The sequence below is a fragment of the Hyaena hyaena genome, unplaced genomic scaffold (genome assembly GCF_003009895.1).
Source record: "Hyaena hyaena isolate Hyena2069 unplaced genomic scaffold, ASM300989v1 scaffold_133, whole genome shotgun sequence".
Taxonomy (NCBI): Eukaryota; Metazoa; Chordata; class Mammalia; order Carnivora; family Hyaenidae; genus Hyaena; species Hyaena hyaena.
In genome coordinates, this window is record NW_024080765.1 from 3,062,410 (window position 1) to 3,078,736 (window position 16,327).

Genomic DNA, 16,327 nt, shown 5'->3' on the forward strand with positions numbered 1-16,327 from the left:
TATTAAATTGAGATAAATGCATAAAATTTGTAACTAAAATAGTCAATCCAATTACATTATGCAATCCAATCCAATTTTATTATTTCATGTATTTAACAATGAAAAGGATAGTGTATTTCCTTTTTCTTAAAAAAGTTTACTTATTTCATTTCTTAAAAAAAAAACTATCAATAAGCTATTCTTTTTTTTTTTTTTAATGTTTTTTTTATTTATTTCTAGGAGAGAGAGAGACAGCGTGAGCAGGGGAGGGTCAGAGAGAGGGAGACACAGACTCTGAAACAGGCTCCAGGCTCCGAGCTGGCAGTCAGCATAGAGCCCGACACGGGGCTCGAACCCACGAACCGCGAGATCATGACCTAAGCGAAAGTCGGACGCTTAACCGACTAAGCCACCCAGGCGCCCCTCAATAAGCTATTCTTAAACCTGGTCTCTATTATCTATAATACTCATTTGAAAATACTCTTACCTTTCTTCCGAGCTATACAATCGAGCAAGTCCAAAATCTGCAAGTTTTATTTGCCCTCTGGAAGACAAAATGAATATAAAGTATTAGTCTACTCTGAAATCATACATATTTGTACCTATTCATAGATACCTAATCATATCACACACATTCATATTCTATTCCTAGAACTAATAAAAATATGCTTATATAAACCTTAACTTTGATCACATAGCAGTACCCCAAGTCCTATAAGGAAAGGTAAATAGATAAACAAGTAAAAAAAAGTGGTACTTTTCCTTTGATAATTTCAGCTACTATTATTCTAGTACCACCACCACCACCACTACTATTACTCTTACTGTACTTGTATTAACAGTATTTTAGTACTAGTTAGTTCCTATTTAGAAAAGTACACTTCAATGAAAATAAAACAAAATGGTACTTAGAATTAAGACATATTACTTGTTCAAATCACATCAATAATGTATGACAACGAAATCGTATCATTTTAAATTTATGTTTAATTTTCCAATTCTTAGAGGGGCTAGGTACATAGAACCCTTTCTATTAACTAAAATCAGAACCAGGCATGCCCCACTTAAACAAGTAGCACCAATGATAAAAGAATTATGAGAACTCAGGTTATGCTATCAGTAAAATATTTAACATAAACATTAAATATCTATTTGTGTGTGTGCGCGCGCATGTGTCTGTGTATACACATTTCAGTAAGGTTCACTTTAAAACTGTGATACTGGTGTAAAAAAAATTCTACATTAAAAAAAATTCTTAGATTTATTCTTAACCTAAAGCTGAAAACATTATTCATTACAAGAATATCCATTCACATTATTTGGAAGAATATCAAACAAGAAAATCAATTAAGTATTATATTATGCACACTAAAAACCATTGTTGGAAATTAATCAAAGTATATTTAACACATGTTCAGATGCAGTTCTGGCAGTAATAATACTGATCATATTAAAACAGTTTGAGCAATACATTTTGAATCTTTTAACAGAATGGAAATCTACATTATATAACACTCAGTTAAAACACATATAGAAAACTCATACCATACCTATTATTTAGAAGAATATTTGAACATTTAATATCTCTATGCAAAAAGTTCTTCTTATGACAATAATCCAGACCTTCCATGAGCTGTCTCATAAATGACTTTATGTGATTTTCATTAAAATGAACCAAGCCTGATTCCAGTAGTCCCATCAGATCATGGTCCATATATTCAAACACCAAATAAAATGCACCTAAGAATAAGAATAATTAACACGTTAAAATTTTTAATTCTTGCAACTTCTCTATAGGCTCGAAATTTTAAAAAATAAAATGCTGTGAAGAAAATGATACCCTGAACAGAAGTCTTACTTTGTGACTTCAATAACATTCATCTTTCTCTCTGAATGTAAAATCAATAAATACATCCCAAGGAAACATCTAACACAGTTTGCTTCAGGGGAAGAACACTATTAAGATATGGAAATCAACCCTACAGTGCATAGCTTCTGGGTATGATTAATGTAAAATAAATTCTTAACTATATTATATATTGAACAAATTGTCTCTCAGCAGAAGCTGAATAAAATCAGCATAGTTCATAAAGAAAATTTAAAAGTGTGAAAAGAATTGTGTTTAATAAAAAAACAATCTGGGCCCAGTTTGGACTTTAAATGATTTCTATTAAGCCTTCAATAAACATATAATTCTGTCTGTACATCTCCAGAGCATTTGAAAGCAAACAAATTACAACCTTATTTTATAAAACCAGCTTAATCTTGCTACCAAAACCTAAAATAGCACATAGTACATACACAACAACTGTACTTATCAGAGATCCAAAAATCCTAACTGAAGCTCGTACAAACTGAATCCCAAGCTATAGCTAAAAATATTATAATCAGACAGTCAGACAAAGTATAAATTATCAATTCAAGAAGGGAAAAAGCTGATAAAATTCAATGTATCTATCAAAGAAAAAAAAGCTATCAATATGCCAAAAAGGTCATCTGAAGAAAGTTAACAATTAGTTCCTAAATAAAAACAGAACCAAGATCTTACTCATAGTACAGTTAAAAACTTATTCTTAAAAGCTGGGAATAAAGGAGTGAACTTGTGATGAGTCACTAAATTATACACCTGAAACTAATATTACACTGTTAACTAACTGAAATTGAAATAAAAATTAAAAAACAAGTTTATAATGTACCTCTCTCTCAAACCAACAAACAAGTCATATTTAGCAGTAAAATCCCAGGTGTTATGAACAAGAGAAGACAGTAATTATTACTAACTGGTAGAAGTTAGTAAGTAAAATTAAAGACAGTGTATAAACAATGAAGGGGAGAAAAGCAGAATTATTGGTAGATGACTATTTTCCTTGAAAACACAACAGAAAAAGAGAGTACCTACGTTAGAGAAAACCATATACAAGAAGTAAAAGACTTCATTCTTATATGCAAGTAACAACTCATTAGAAAATAAAATTTACATGACTCCACAAAAGAAACATTACTACAAATGACTGGGAAAATAAACTTTAACAACAACTATACAAATTCATTAAAAAATACCAAACTGTAAAATTAAAATTGTATATTATAAAGTAGTTTTAATGAAAGAACCAAGGATTTGTTTATATTTTTTTTTTTGCTGAGAGGATACGTAACTTCACAAAATAATTCTAAAATTCACCTTAAAGAAAACAAGAACCAAAGTACCAGCCAAAATGTTTCTGAAAATTAACATCTGCCCTGCCAGAGATTTAATATAAACTGTAGGAACACCCAAAGAAGTATAATATAATATACACCAGAAAACAAAGCCTCAATATACACCTAATAATTATGAAAGCAACCATTTTAAATCAGTGAGGAAATAACAAGGTGAAGCTGATATTGGGACAAATACAGAACCCCCACAGGAAGACGGGGAGTTACACCAAAGACAAAACACAACCTCACAAAAAGACTTAATAAATTTTACTGAATAAAAATTCAGAATCATGTACAAGTAAACAACGTGAAGGGTAAAGGCAAGGGGTGCCTGAGTGCTTCAGTCGGTTAAACGTCCAACTCTTGATTTCAGCTCAGGTCATGATCTCACAGTTCGTGGGATCAAGCCCTGCTGAGGGCACAGAGCCTGCTTGGGATTCTCTCTTTCCCTCTCTCTGCCCCTCCCCTGCTTGCAAGCGCGCGCTCTCTCAAAAATAAATAAAAATAAAACACAATTAAAAAAGAAAGAGACATAAAGGCAAACCGCAAAGTTTAGAAATATATTTGCATAAAACAATTAATATCCTTAATATAAAATAAAGTCTTACAAATCAGTACATAAGACCAATCCCACAAAAAATTGTTTTGTGTCCAAATACACAAAAAATGTTTAATTTCACTATCAATGCATTATATTTCTATTAGATTTGAATTTAGAGGTGTAAGAATTAAAATTAAAACTGTCTCTCTATACAGATGACATTACCTTTTGGTCCCTAAAAAACACATAAACGTTCAATGAGAAAATTATTAAAAACAGTAACACAATTTAAAAAAAAAGGTCATAAAATGAACTGTCAATAAGCAAAAGATGCTTATGTCCCAACACACAAAAAATGTTTAATTTCATTATCAATTCAAATATACAAAGCAATATACCACTTTTAACTAAAGGCGAAAGGATATCAAAAGAGAGACATTAAATACAAAGTATCAACAAAGGTGTGAAGTAAACCCGCACTGTTGTGTAGTATCAGTAAATTAGAAGATCTATAAAATATAATTAGGCAACATACACCAAAGCTTTAAAAACTGCATACCCTTTTACAGGGCAAGTGCATTTATAGATCTTTAGCATAAAGAAATAAAGAGCGGAAAGATTTAGCTATAAGCATGTTCACTAAAAGCAGTATACCAATAAAGTACTTAAAGGCAGAACAATAAGCAAACAAAAAACTGGCTTATTATGGTACATCTATACCATAGTGGGCACTTTGAAACTTATTGTAGACGTACAGTATTGATGTGGAAATGTATTAATGATATTAAGATAAAGTAGATACTAAAATAGTATGTATTTGATAGATCAATCTTTGATAACACTAAATAACACGGAGAAAGTATTTAGAATTTGCATGGTGTAATAGTTACCACAAGCCACATGTGGCTATTCAACACTTGAAATCTGGCTGGACCAAATGTGCTGAAAGTGTAAAATGTACAACAGATTTCAAAGACTTACTACAAACCAACCAAAAGAATATAAAATACCTTTTTTAACTACTTTATTATTTTTTTAAATGTTTATTTATTTTTGGGGAAAGAATGAGACAGAGTGAGAGCAGGAGAGGGGCAGAGAAGAGGGAGAGACACAGAATTTGAGGCAAGCTCCAGGCTCTGAGCTGTCAGCACAGAGCCTGATGCGGGGCTCAATCTTACAAACTATGAGATCATGACCTGAGCTAAGGTCAGATGCTTAACCAACTGAGCCACCCAGTCACCTCAAGAGTATAAAATACTTTAATAATTAGTTATACAATTACATTCTAAAATAATCTATTCAATATACTGGGTTAAATAAAAATATTATTTAAGTTAACACTGATTTTTTTTTTTAAATGTTTTATTTATTTCTAGCAGAGAGAGAGACAGCGTGAGCAGGGGAGGGTCAGAGAGAGAGGGGGTCACAGACTGAAACAGGCTCCAGGCTCTGAGCCAGCAGTCAGCACAGAGCCCGACGCGGGGCTCGAACCCACGAACCGCGAGATCATGACCTAAGCGAAAGTCGCTCAACCGACTAAGCCACCCAGGCGCCCCAACACTGATTTTTTTAAATGAGGCTAGCAAAATGAGGCTAACAAGATAACTTTAAATTAAAATATAATGGCTTGCATTCTATTTCTATTAGATTTGAATTTGGAGGTATAAGAATTGAAACTAAAACTGTCTCTCTATACAGGTAATATCTTTAGGTCCCTGAAAAAGACATAAACATTCAATGAGAAAATTACGAAAAACAGTAGCACAATTTAAAACAGCAGAAATAAAACATAAAGGAGTCATTAACATAACAAAACGGAAGACTCTGTTTCTAATAAGAGGTTTTTTAATTTTAAGAAATGTGCCAAATCCTTCAAAAAATAAACCTGTAAGACACTCTTACAAGACAAAACTATACACACACAAAAATGCATACATTCTTACATAGGTTCAACATGATAAAGATGTCAATTCCCCCTACATAATTTATAAATTAATCACAAGCTTAATTTTATAAAATGGGGTTTTTCCCCCACAATTAAACATAAAGTTGGTGTCATATCCACATATAAAAATACATGAATAAGAACAGCAAGGAAAACATGTAAAAGAGAAAAGGGGACCTGGGCATGAGGCTCTACTAGGTATTAAGACCGTGTTAATGTCTGTAACTAAAAAGTTTAATATTGGCAAGTAAACATGAAATAAAACAGAAATCCAGAAATCTACCCAAGCACACACAAAACTTTAATATATGATAAACATGGCATACCATTTCAATGGGGCAAAAGATGGATTGATAATGTTTGAGCAACTGAATACACAGACAGAAATAGATAAAACTGGTCTGTATTTACCAGCATAAAAAGCAAATGAAGCAGTACTAAATATACAAAATAAAATAATGAGAACAGTTTTTTTAAAAAAAAAAAAACATGAATTTCTTCATAACTTCAGAATGAGGAAAACTTTCCTAACTAGGAATCAAATCAAGAAGCAATAAGAGGGAAACACTTCAATGATGTGACTATGTAAAAATAAAAATCTATTGCATGGCTAAAAACACAACAAACAAATTCAGGAGAGTTAAACTGGAAAATATTCATCTGCAACTTACACACACACACACAATCCAGTGCATCAAACTGACATTCCATCAATGGAAAGTTGCTTAACCCTATTCAGAATAAAAATTTATTTTTCAGACTGAAACCTCACCACAAAAACAAGCTGACAACAATCCAAAAAAACGACCCCAGACCGTACTGCACAGCTGCAAGAACGCTCTCGGACAATGCTAGGAATCTGGTAAAACCCAGTTTAATCACATTTGGCATTTCCCTTTGGCCTATAACAAACTCAATTCTAGGAACCTGTCCCAAAGTTCACTGACAAAAATCCTAAACGAAATAGACACAGGGCTATTCAATGCAGCACTATTTCTACGAGTAAAAGACTGAAAACAATGCAAATGTCGACCAGTAGGAGGCTGACCGAAGAAGGCATACACCCCCACGGTGGAGTGCTGCGTAGCCATAAGAAAAGATGAGGACAATCTCTACCACTAGAGAGGAAAGAACCAGGCATTTACTGTTATGCTCCTATTTATATAAAGAGAGGAGGGTGAATAAGTAGAAAAGAAACTGAGACGAAGAACACTAAAAACAAAAATATAATAATTGCCCATGGGAAAGGGAGAGAACAAGAAAAAGAGAAATGGGAGTGAGACTATTCTGAATGTGCCCTGTTTTAAAGCTGTGAGTTTGGAGTCATGCAATGTTTTACATGATTAATATACATCATTAAACCAAAAAAGGTAAGAAAGTATTTCCATAAAAAATCAGAAACACACGAACCTAAAAGTGTATCAGACTGGCTGCAGGTCTGTATCACAGTATTTTGACTACATATCCCTACTGAGGTATAGTCTAAGAACAAAAAGAGACATTAAGCAAGCTAACACTTCATTCAGTGTTCTTCTTAGTAACTAATATTAGCATTATTATCTTGAAATTATATGTATATTGTAGCACTAGGTTAATTAATATCTTGGGAATCAAGATTTTTAATTTAAAAAGATCTTTAATTTAAAAGACAAGTATAAGATGAAACAAATATAAACCCTGTTCTTTTAAATTAAAATCACCTACAGCAGGGGCACCTGGCTGGCTCAGTCGGTACAGCACATGACTCTTGATCTCAGGGTCATGGGTTCAAGTACCATGTTGGGTATGGAGACTACTTAAAATAAAAAATAAATAAGTTTCTTTAAAAACAAATCATCTATGGTAGTCAGTCTCCAACATGATCCCCAACGATTCTATGGTCAGGTTATCTACGCCCCCTACAATGATTCAAGGACAGTCTGTGTGACCAAGAGAATACTGAAGTGATAATATCTCTGACTACCAAGGCAAGATCGTATATAGACATTGCAGGTTCCATTTTACCCTCTTGAATAACTTGCCCTGGGAGAGAAGCCAGGTATGAAGCTGTCAGGATGGTCAAGCAAATCAACTGAAAGGCCCATGTAAAGAACTGACACCTCCCACCAACCATGGAACGATACCTTGCCAGCCATGTGAGGGAAGTTGATTCTCCAACTCCAGTCAAGCCTTCTAGTGACTACAGCACTAGTCAACATCTCCCTGCAACCTCATGAGAGAATGTGAGCCAAAACTGCCCAGCTAAGATGCTCCCAAATCCCTGCCCATGCTTCCAGCATCATCTTTTAAGTACAACTGCCAAAGAATTGAGCTTATATTTAAATAAGCATCTAGATCTAATTACCATTTAGAGCAAATATGAGAGTTAGAAGAACAAGCCAAAAACACCAAAAGGAAGCATTTAGCCAAATCCAAATGTGGTCTATTCTTCAGTAAACAAATGGAATGAAATTTCTAAAAGGCAAGAGAAGATACTATAGATTCTAAGAGACCTAAGATGATAATTAACCATATACAGTGTAGATCTTGTTTGCATCCAGATTCAAATAAAGCCCTTATAAAAAGTATTTCTGAAACAACTTGGTAAATATAAATATCAACTATTAGAAAATATTATAAAATTACTGCCTATTTGTTAGGTATAATGCCTCTTCTCTTTTTTAACATAATCACATAATCTTTTTAACATAATCATTATATACGATAGACGAAGGATTAATCAAGTATTTATGATTACAATATGATGCCTCAGATTCACTTAAAAATAATCCAGGCAAAATAAAAATGGGTGGGGAGAGAGAAATGAAATAAGATTAGCACAATGTGATAATGGCTATATGTGAGAATTGGCAACACTGGGTTTCATCCTAGTGTCATAAGTATGTTTGAGTAATTCAGTACTACTATTTCAGTAATACTGAATTGTTTTAAATGTTTGAAACAAAAATGAATAAAAATTTAAATAGGCTTTCAAATTATCCTGAATTAAGGGATAGAATGCTCCCATATTTTCACTTTGGTCTTATTTTTATCAAGGTTATATATTTACATAATTTTAGCAAATATTTCAATATCAATATTTCAAATCATTTCAAAATTTTTCAAAAGTTTCAAACTTGCATACTGGGTCATGAAATCAATTTAGTAAATCATAACCTGTATTTCTATTATTTTTTTTTATTTTCAAGTGACCTATACACTCAGTGTGGGGCCCAAACCCATAACCTCAAAATCAAGAGTCATATGCTGCACTGAGATAGCCAGGCACCCCACAAAATGCATTAAAAATTTTTTTTCTACTGCATGTTATTTTTCCTTACATTGTATTTAAACATTAGTAAAATCAAATGTAATAATATTTTTTATAATATAGCATGCCAAGTTAACTTTCACTTTGGTAGGAATTTATATACATACATATGGTTAGAAAAATGTCCAATATCAAAATTCTAAGAGCAGTTTATCTCTGTGTGAGCAGATGGGTGATTTTTACTTTCTTCCTTTGCTGCCATTTTCTGACTTTTCTACGAGGAACACAAACAGTAATTTTTAAATATATTAACAACTATGTCTAATATACAATTTGTTAAGGAAAAAAAAAAAATAACCCAACTGAAAGAAATGGCAATGTCACAAAGAATGCATGTGGGAAATCAAAATGGTAAAAGACGCTCCATACCTCACTGGTAATCAGGAAAGTACTAATCAAAGAAACAATGAGATACCATTTTTACTTATCAGACTGACAATATCCAGTGACTTTCTTTCTAAGATTATTTACTTAAGAGACAGAGACAGTGCGAGTGGGAGAGAAGCCAGAGAGAGGGAGACAGAGAATCCCAAGCAGGCTCCGGGCTCCCAGTGCCAGAGCCTGATGCGAGGCTCAAACCCAAAAAACCATTCGATCGTGACCTGAGCCAAAACCAAGACTCTGATGCTTAACCAACTGAGCCACCCGGGTGCCCCTCTAGTGATTTTCAAACGACAGGAAACTTATACACTACTACAATTTTTTGGCAAAGTAACCTGATTACCTATTAATTAAAAATACAAATGTCTGTTGACTTAGCTATCCCATATTTAGGAGTAAATCAAAGGAACTAGCACAAGTATGCAAGTATACTTATACATGTATAAAGACTTTTTAAAAAATGTTTATTTTTAGAGAGAGATTGAGAGAGACAGAGAATGTGCACAGGGGAGAGACAGAAAGAGTGACGGAGACAGAGAGAGAGAATCCCAAGCAGGCTCCACACTGTCAGCCCAGAGCCCGGTGCAGGGTTCAATCTCCATGAACCATGAGATCATGACCTGAGCCGAAATCAAGAATCAGACACTTAACTGACTGAGCCATCCAGATACCACATAAGGACATTTGTAGCAGTATTGTTTGTAATGGAAAAAATGATGGGAAATACTGAATGCCCATAAAGAACTGATTGAATAAAACTGTATATCCACACCGTGGCACATCATGCAGCTATGTCAAAAATGTTTATCATCTAGAGGTATATTTTATTCTTTAATAAGAAAAGTAGAACACATAGTAAAAAAGCAATTAGCACCAGGACTTCCTGATTCTGGTCTGACATGTATGGAATTTGGAAGTTACCATTCCCATTGTTACAACAAGAAAATAGGAGACTAAATAAAATCAAGAGCTCTTCTTAGATCAGAGAATTACAGGTCACAGAGCAAACCACTGCCCCCTAAATTAGTAAGGGAGATAAAGACAGGTGGATAAAGAGAGTCAGAACTCACCAGAGCAGAAGCCCAGGAAGAGAAATCTCCATAGGAACTATTATCAGGGTAGGAAAGTCCAAACTGTAATTGGGTATCCACAAATTGCTGGATACTCCATGTGAACAAGTCTGACAGTTAAAAACTTCAGGGGATCCAGCCTTAGCTAGGTTCCCATACTTCTCCAAGTTTTGCCATCAGGAAACCTACCATCACATCGAAGATCACAAAAAAATTATACTGTGCTTCCCGCAAGGGGAAGGGGAAAATAGTCATGATGAAATACACTTAGAGCATTCTGTTCTTAACACAGCCTGCTCTGAAGAGAAATTCTATTAACATAGACTAACTCACTGGGGTTCCACAAGAGCCTTATCGATCTGGCCAAAAAAAAATCCAACTCCAGAACACTCTAGCCTTTGACTGAGAGGAAGGAAATACTCAACAGCAGCACCCTTTAGTATTCCTGCCTTACAAGAAAACCAAGAAAACAATTCTGAAGGACACAGCCCAAGGATATAGGCTCACTAAAAAACTGAGACCAAATCATAGATACTTTTCTTCCCCCCATAACTTACCACCATATAAATAGGGCTCCTGTATAGTTAACAAGGGAATACAACTTAAAGAAATGCACATCCCAGACATTATTTAAGAAGTCGTCTCCAAGGAACCCAAAAGACAAGGGAGATCTTAGCCTCTGACACAGCTTCAGCAAACAAAAAGCACGGCCAAACCATTAGGCAGATAAACATAAAACCTTACACTAAAAGCCAATTTACCTCAGTTACTTTCATCTAATACATGGTGTGTCTGGCTTTCAACCAAATATTATAAGGTATTTTATAATACAATTTGAAGAGAAAATGCAAACATCAGAGTCAGATTCAAATATAGCAGAAAAATCAGAATCATCACAGGAGGAATTTTAAAAACTGTAATATTTTCTAAGGGCTCTAATGGGAAAAGTAGACAACATGCAAGAACAAATAGGTATTGTAAGCAGAGAAATAGAAGTTCTAAGAGAGAATGAACAGGAAGTACTAGAAATCAAAAAACACTGTAACAAAAATAAAGAATGCATTTAAAATCAGTGAGCTTGAAGATATCAAAAGAAACTTCCAAAACTGAGCAGAAAACTACAGAACAATACAAAATACTCAAAAAATGTGGGACAATTACAAAAGGTGGTACCACACATGTACATAGAATATTAGGAACAGTAAGAGAGGAAGGAAAACAAAAATATCTCAAGTAATAATGGCTGAAATCTCCCCCAAATTAATGATAAATCCAAACCACTGATCTAGGAAACTCGACTATCCAGGAAGACAAATACAAAAACATCAACATCTAGGTATATCACATTCAAACCACTGAGAATCAAAGGGGGGGGGGGGGGAGAAAGAAAAATCTTGATAGAAGCTACGGGGAGAGGGAAACTTTCCAAAAGAGCAAGAAAGATAAAAATTATATAAAAGTTCTCCTCAGAAAGCAAAGGTACTGCTTACAGAGAAATTACATCACTGGATGCATGTATTAGAAAAGACCTAAAATCAGTAACCTAAGCATCCACCTTTCTAGGAAACTAGAAAAAGGGCATATTTAAAGTCAATGTAAGCAAAAAAGAAACAATAAAAATTAAAAGAGAAATCAATGATATTAAAAGCTGATTCTTTGAAAAGATCAAATAAAATTAGTAAACCTCTAGCCAGGTTAATTAGGGGAAAAAAGAGAAAAAGTACAAATTACTAATCTCAGAAATGAAAGAGGAAACATCATTATTTCTCTCAAAAGCATTTTTTTTTTTAAATATTTTTATTTATTTCTAGGAGAGAGAGAGACAGCGTGAGCAGGGGAGGGTCAGAGAGAGAGGGAGTCACAGACTGAAACAGGCTCCAGGCTCTGAGCTGGCAGTCAGCACAGAGCCCGACGCGGGGCTCGAACCCACGAACCGCGAGATCATGACCTAAGCGAAAGTCGGACGCCTAACCGACTAAGCCACCCAGGCGCCCCGCTCAAAAGCATTTTAAAGACAGTAAAGTAATATATGAATAACTCTGCCCACAAATTTGATAATGTAGATGAAATAGACCAATGCCTTCAAAGACACAGTAGTCACAAAGTCACAAAGACACAAAAGTCACAAAAGGAAAAACAGATAATCCAAATAGGCCCATATGTATTAAAGAAAATGAACCAATAACTAATAACCTTCCAAGACAAAAAGCATCAGGCCCAGATGGGCTTACTGGTGAATTTTCCCAAAAATTTTAAGAAGGACATTATATCAATTCTCTATAATCTCTTCCAGAAAATATAGGGAGATAGACTACTTCCTAACTCAATTTGTAAGACCAGCATTACTCTAATACCAAAACCAAAGTCCACAGAAAGAAAAACTATGGCCAATATCTCTCATGAACACATATGTAAAATTCCTCACCAAATTTAAATAAATGAAATCCAACTATACACACACACACACACACACACACACACACACACACACCATGAACAAGTGTGATTTAGTTCAGATATGCAAACCGGGTTCATCATTCAACAACTAATTAGCACAACCCATGACGTGGAGGCTAACAACAACAACAAAAAAATCATATGATCATAGCAACTGATGTAGGAAAAACATTTGACAAAACCCAGCACTCATTCATGATTTAAGAAAAAAAAAAAAAAACTCAGCAAACTTCCTCTACAAAAGAGTTTCTGAAAAACCTGCAGCTAACATCATTCTTAATTGGTGAGAGAGCTTCCACTAATATCAAGAACAAGCCACGGATATCCCCTCTTACCACTTCTACTCATCATACTCTAAGACCTAGCTAGTGCAGTGAGACAAGAAAAAGAAATAGAAGATATACATTATTAGAAAGAAAAAATAAAATGCGTATTATTGACTACCTAGAAAATCCCAAAGAGTCACCAAAAAAAGCCCTGGAACTAATAAGCAATTGTAACAAGGTTGCAAGATACAAAGTTGATGTACCAAGTTAACTGCTTTCTTATATACCAGCAGTGAACAACTGGAATTTGAAATTAAAAACATTACACTATTCACATTAGGAACTAAAGTAAATGAATATTTAAGTTATAAACCTAACAAAATATGTACAAGATCTATATGAGAAAACAAACCCTGATGAAAGAAGCAAAAACCTAAATCAATGGAGATATTCCATGCACATGGACTGAAGACATAATACCGTCAAGATATTTCTTCCCAACCAGATCTATGCATTTATTGCAATCCCAATCAAAATCCTAACAAGTTATTTTATGAATACTGACAAACTGATTCTTAAATTCATACAGAGAGGCAAAATTCCTAGAACAACACCATAGCAGAAGGAGAATCAAGCTAGAGGACTAACACTAACTGGCCTCACTTACTGTAAGTTGCAATACTCAACACAATGTGGTACTTACAGAAGAATAGGCAAGTAGACCAATAGAACAGAAGAGCAGAACAGAAAGCCCAGAAATATACACTAAGAAAACAGTCAACTGATCTTCAGTAATAGAGCAAAGGCACCTCATTGGTGAAAGGACAGTCTTCAACAAAGGCTGCTGGAATAAATAGACACTGGCATGCATGGCCCCCAAAAAAACCCCAAAACAAACAAAACACACACACACACACACACACACACACACACACACACACACACAAAAAGAAAGCCCACAAAAACCAAAAAGAATCTAGATACAGATTTTACCTAAGGTAAATTGTATAACTATTAAACTCCTAGAAAATAACACAGGAGAATATCCAGGTGACCTTGAATTTGACAAAGGCTTTTTGGATACAACACCAAATTTACAGTCTGTGAAAGAATAAACGGTATTCTTATGAAAAAAGAGTTGGATTTCAGTAAGATTAAAAATTTCAGCTCTGTGAAAGACCCCATTAGAAGAATGAAAAAGCAAGCCACAGATTGGAAGAAAATCTTAATGAAACATATTAGAGAAAGGACTGGTAGACAGCCATGTACCAAAAAAGTTATTGAACTCAACAATAAGAAAACAAACAGCCCAATTAAAAAGTGGACACAAGATCTGAACAGATACCTCACCAAGAAGGAAAAAAACAAAAAACAAAAACACCCACACACAGATAGCACGTAAGCATATGGAAAGATTCTCAACATCATATTTCATTAAAGAAAAGCAAACTGAGGGGCACCTGGGTGGCTCAGCTGGTTCAGTGCCCCTGACTTTGGCTCAGGTTATGATCCTGAGGTTTGTGAGTTCAGGCCCCAGATAAGGCTCCCTGCTGTCAGCCTGTCAGCACAGAGCCCACTTCAGATCCTCCGTCCTCCTCTCTACCCTCCCCTCCTTGTGCTTCCCCCTGAAATAAATAAATATAAAAAAGAATGGCAAACTGAAACAACAATGGGGTACCATACACACCTGTTAGAAGGCAAAAAGCCAAAACACTGATACCACCAAATACTGGTGAGGCTATGGAACAGCAGAACTCTCATCATTCATTACTTATGGAAACACAAAATAGTAAAGCCACTTCTGAAAGTGGCTTTGAAAGTTTCTCATAAAACCAAATATGTTCTTACTATATGACCCAGTAATCATGCTCCTTGGTATTCAGCTAAAGAGGCTGCAAACATATATCCCAACAGAAACCTGCATGTGAATGTTTATAGTAGCTTTATTCATAATAATCCAAAACCAGGATGTCCTTCAGTAGGTGAATGGATAAATGGGGAACACCCAGACAATGGAATATTAATTAGCACTAAAAAGAAATGACATATGAAACCAAAGAAATCCATGGAACAAACTTAAACATATATTACTAAGTGAAAGGAACCAATCTGAAAAAGCTACATACTGTATTTTTCCAGTTACAATGATGTTCTAGAAAAGGTAAAACTAGGGAGACAGAAACAAACAAACAAGGAAACAAACAGTATTTGCCAAAGATTTTAAATGTGGATATGAACATGCGGAACACAGGGGATTTTTAAGACGGTGAAAGTATTCTCTGCAAGGGTCTGTCAGATTCTCTGTGTCTGTGGGACTTTCTGTGCCTCTGTCTTTGTCTCTCTGTGTCCCTATCAGTCTCTCTCAGACTCTATCAAACTGTTGGATTCTCTGCATCTCTCTCTGCTTGACTGTCTCACGGACTCTCTCTCTCACTCTCAACATATATATTTAAGTATGTACTTCTAGGGGCGCTTGGATGGCTCAGTCGGTGAAACAACTGACTGCTGATTTCTAGTCCACTCATGATCTCACAGTTCATGAGACTGAGCCCCCCGACAGGCTCTGTGCCGGCAGCATGGAGCCTACTTGGGATTCTCGTCCTCCCCTTTCCCTCGCATGTGCTCTCAGAATAAATAAACTTAAAAAATATATGTTTCTATTATTTCTATTTCCATTTTTAAGCACAAAGGTCTTGAGGGATATATAACCCTGAATTAGGAAAAAAGTATCAAGGAAAAAAAACAGGAAATTAATTTTTTCTTGATATATATTTGCATTACTTCAAAGATTATGATGAACTCATTTTTAATTTTATACTCATTACAGAGGAACTCTATTTTCAAAAGAACATTAAAGAGTTTATAATTAAAAGTCCTTGGGCCGCCTGGGTGGCTCAGTCGGTTAAGCATCCGACTTCAGCTCAGGTCATGATCTCACAGTTTGTGGGTTTGAGCCCCACATCAGGCTCTGTGCTGATGGCTCAGCCTGTTTCAGATTCTGTGTCTCCCTCTCTGCCCCTTCCCCACTCATTCTCTGTCTCTCAAATCTGAATAAATGCTAAAAAAAAAAAAAAAAAGTCCTTAAAATACAAAAGATTTTAAAATGAGTAAAAACTGATCAAAGTAAGCTCTATGCTCACAGGCAAAGCAGTAAAATGCAAAATGAAGAACAAATAA

At 34.8% G+C, this 16,327-nt stretch overlaps 1 protein-coding gene across 2 annotated transcripts in view; it reads right to left on the reverse strand.

Moving 5' to 3' along the window:
* CDK13 (cyclin dependent kinase 13) overlaps nt 1-16,327 on the reverse strand; it is a 119,264-nt gene that overhangs the window by 41,003 nt on the left and 61,934 nt on the right. For both annotated transcript variants that reach the window (XM_039237986.1, XM_039237987.1), the window contains exons 6-7: nt 1,530-1,719; nt 467-523 (exon numbers count right to left, since the gene is read on the reverse strand). In XM_039237986.1, the coding sequence (XP_039093917.1) occupies nt 467-523; nt 1,530-1,719 (247 nt within the window). The remainder of the gene's footprint in view (nt 1-466; nt 524-1,529; nt 1,720-16,327) is intronic.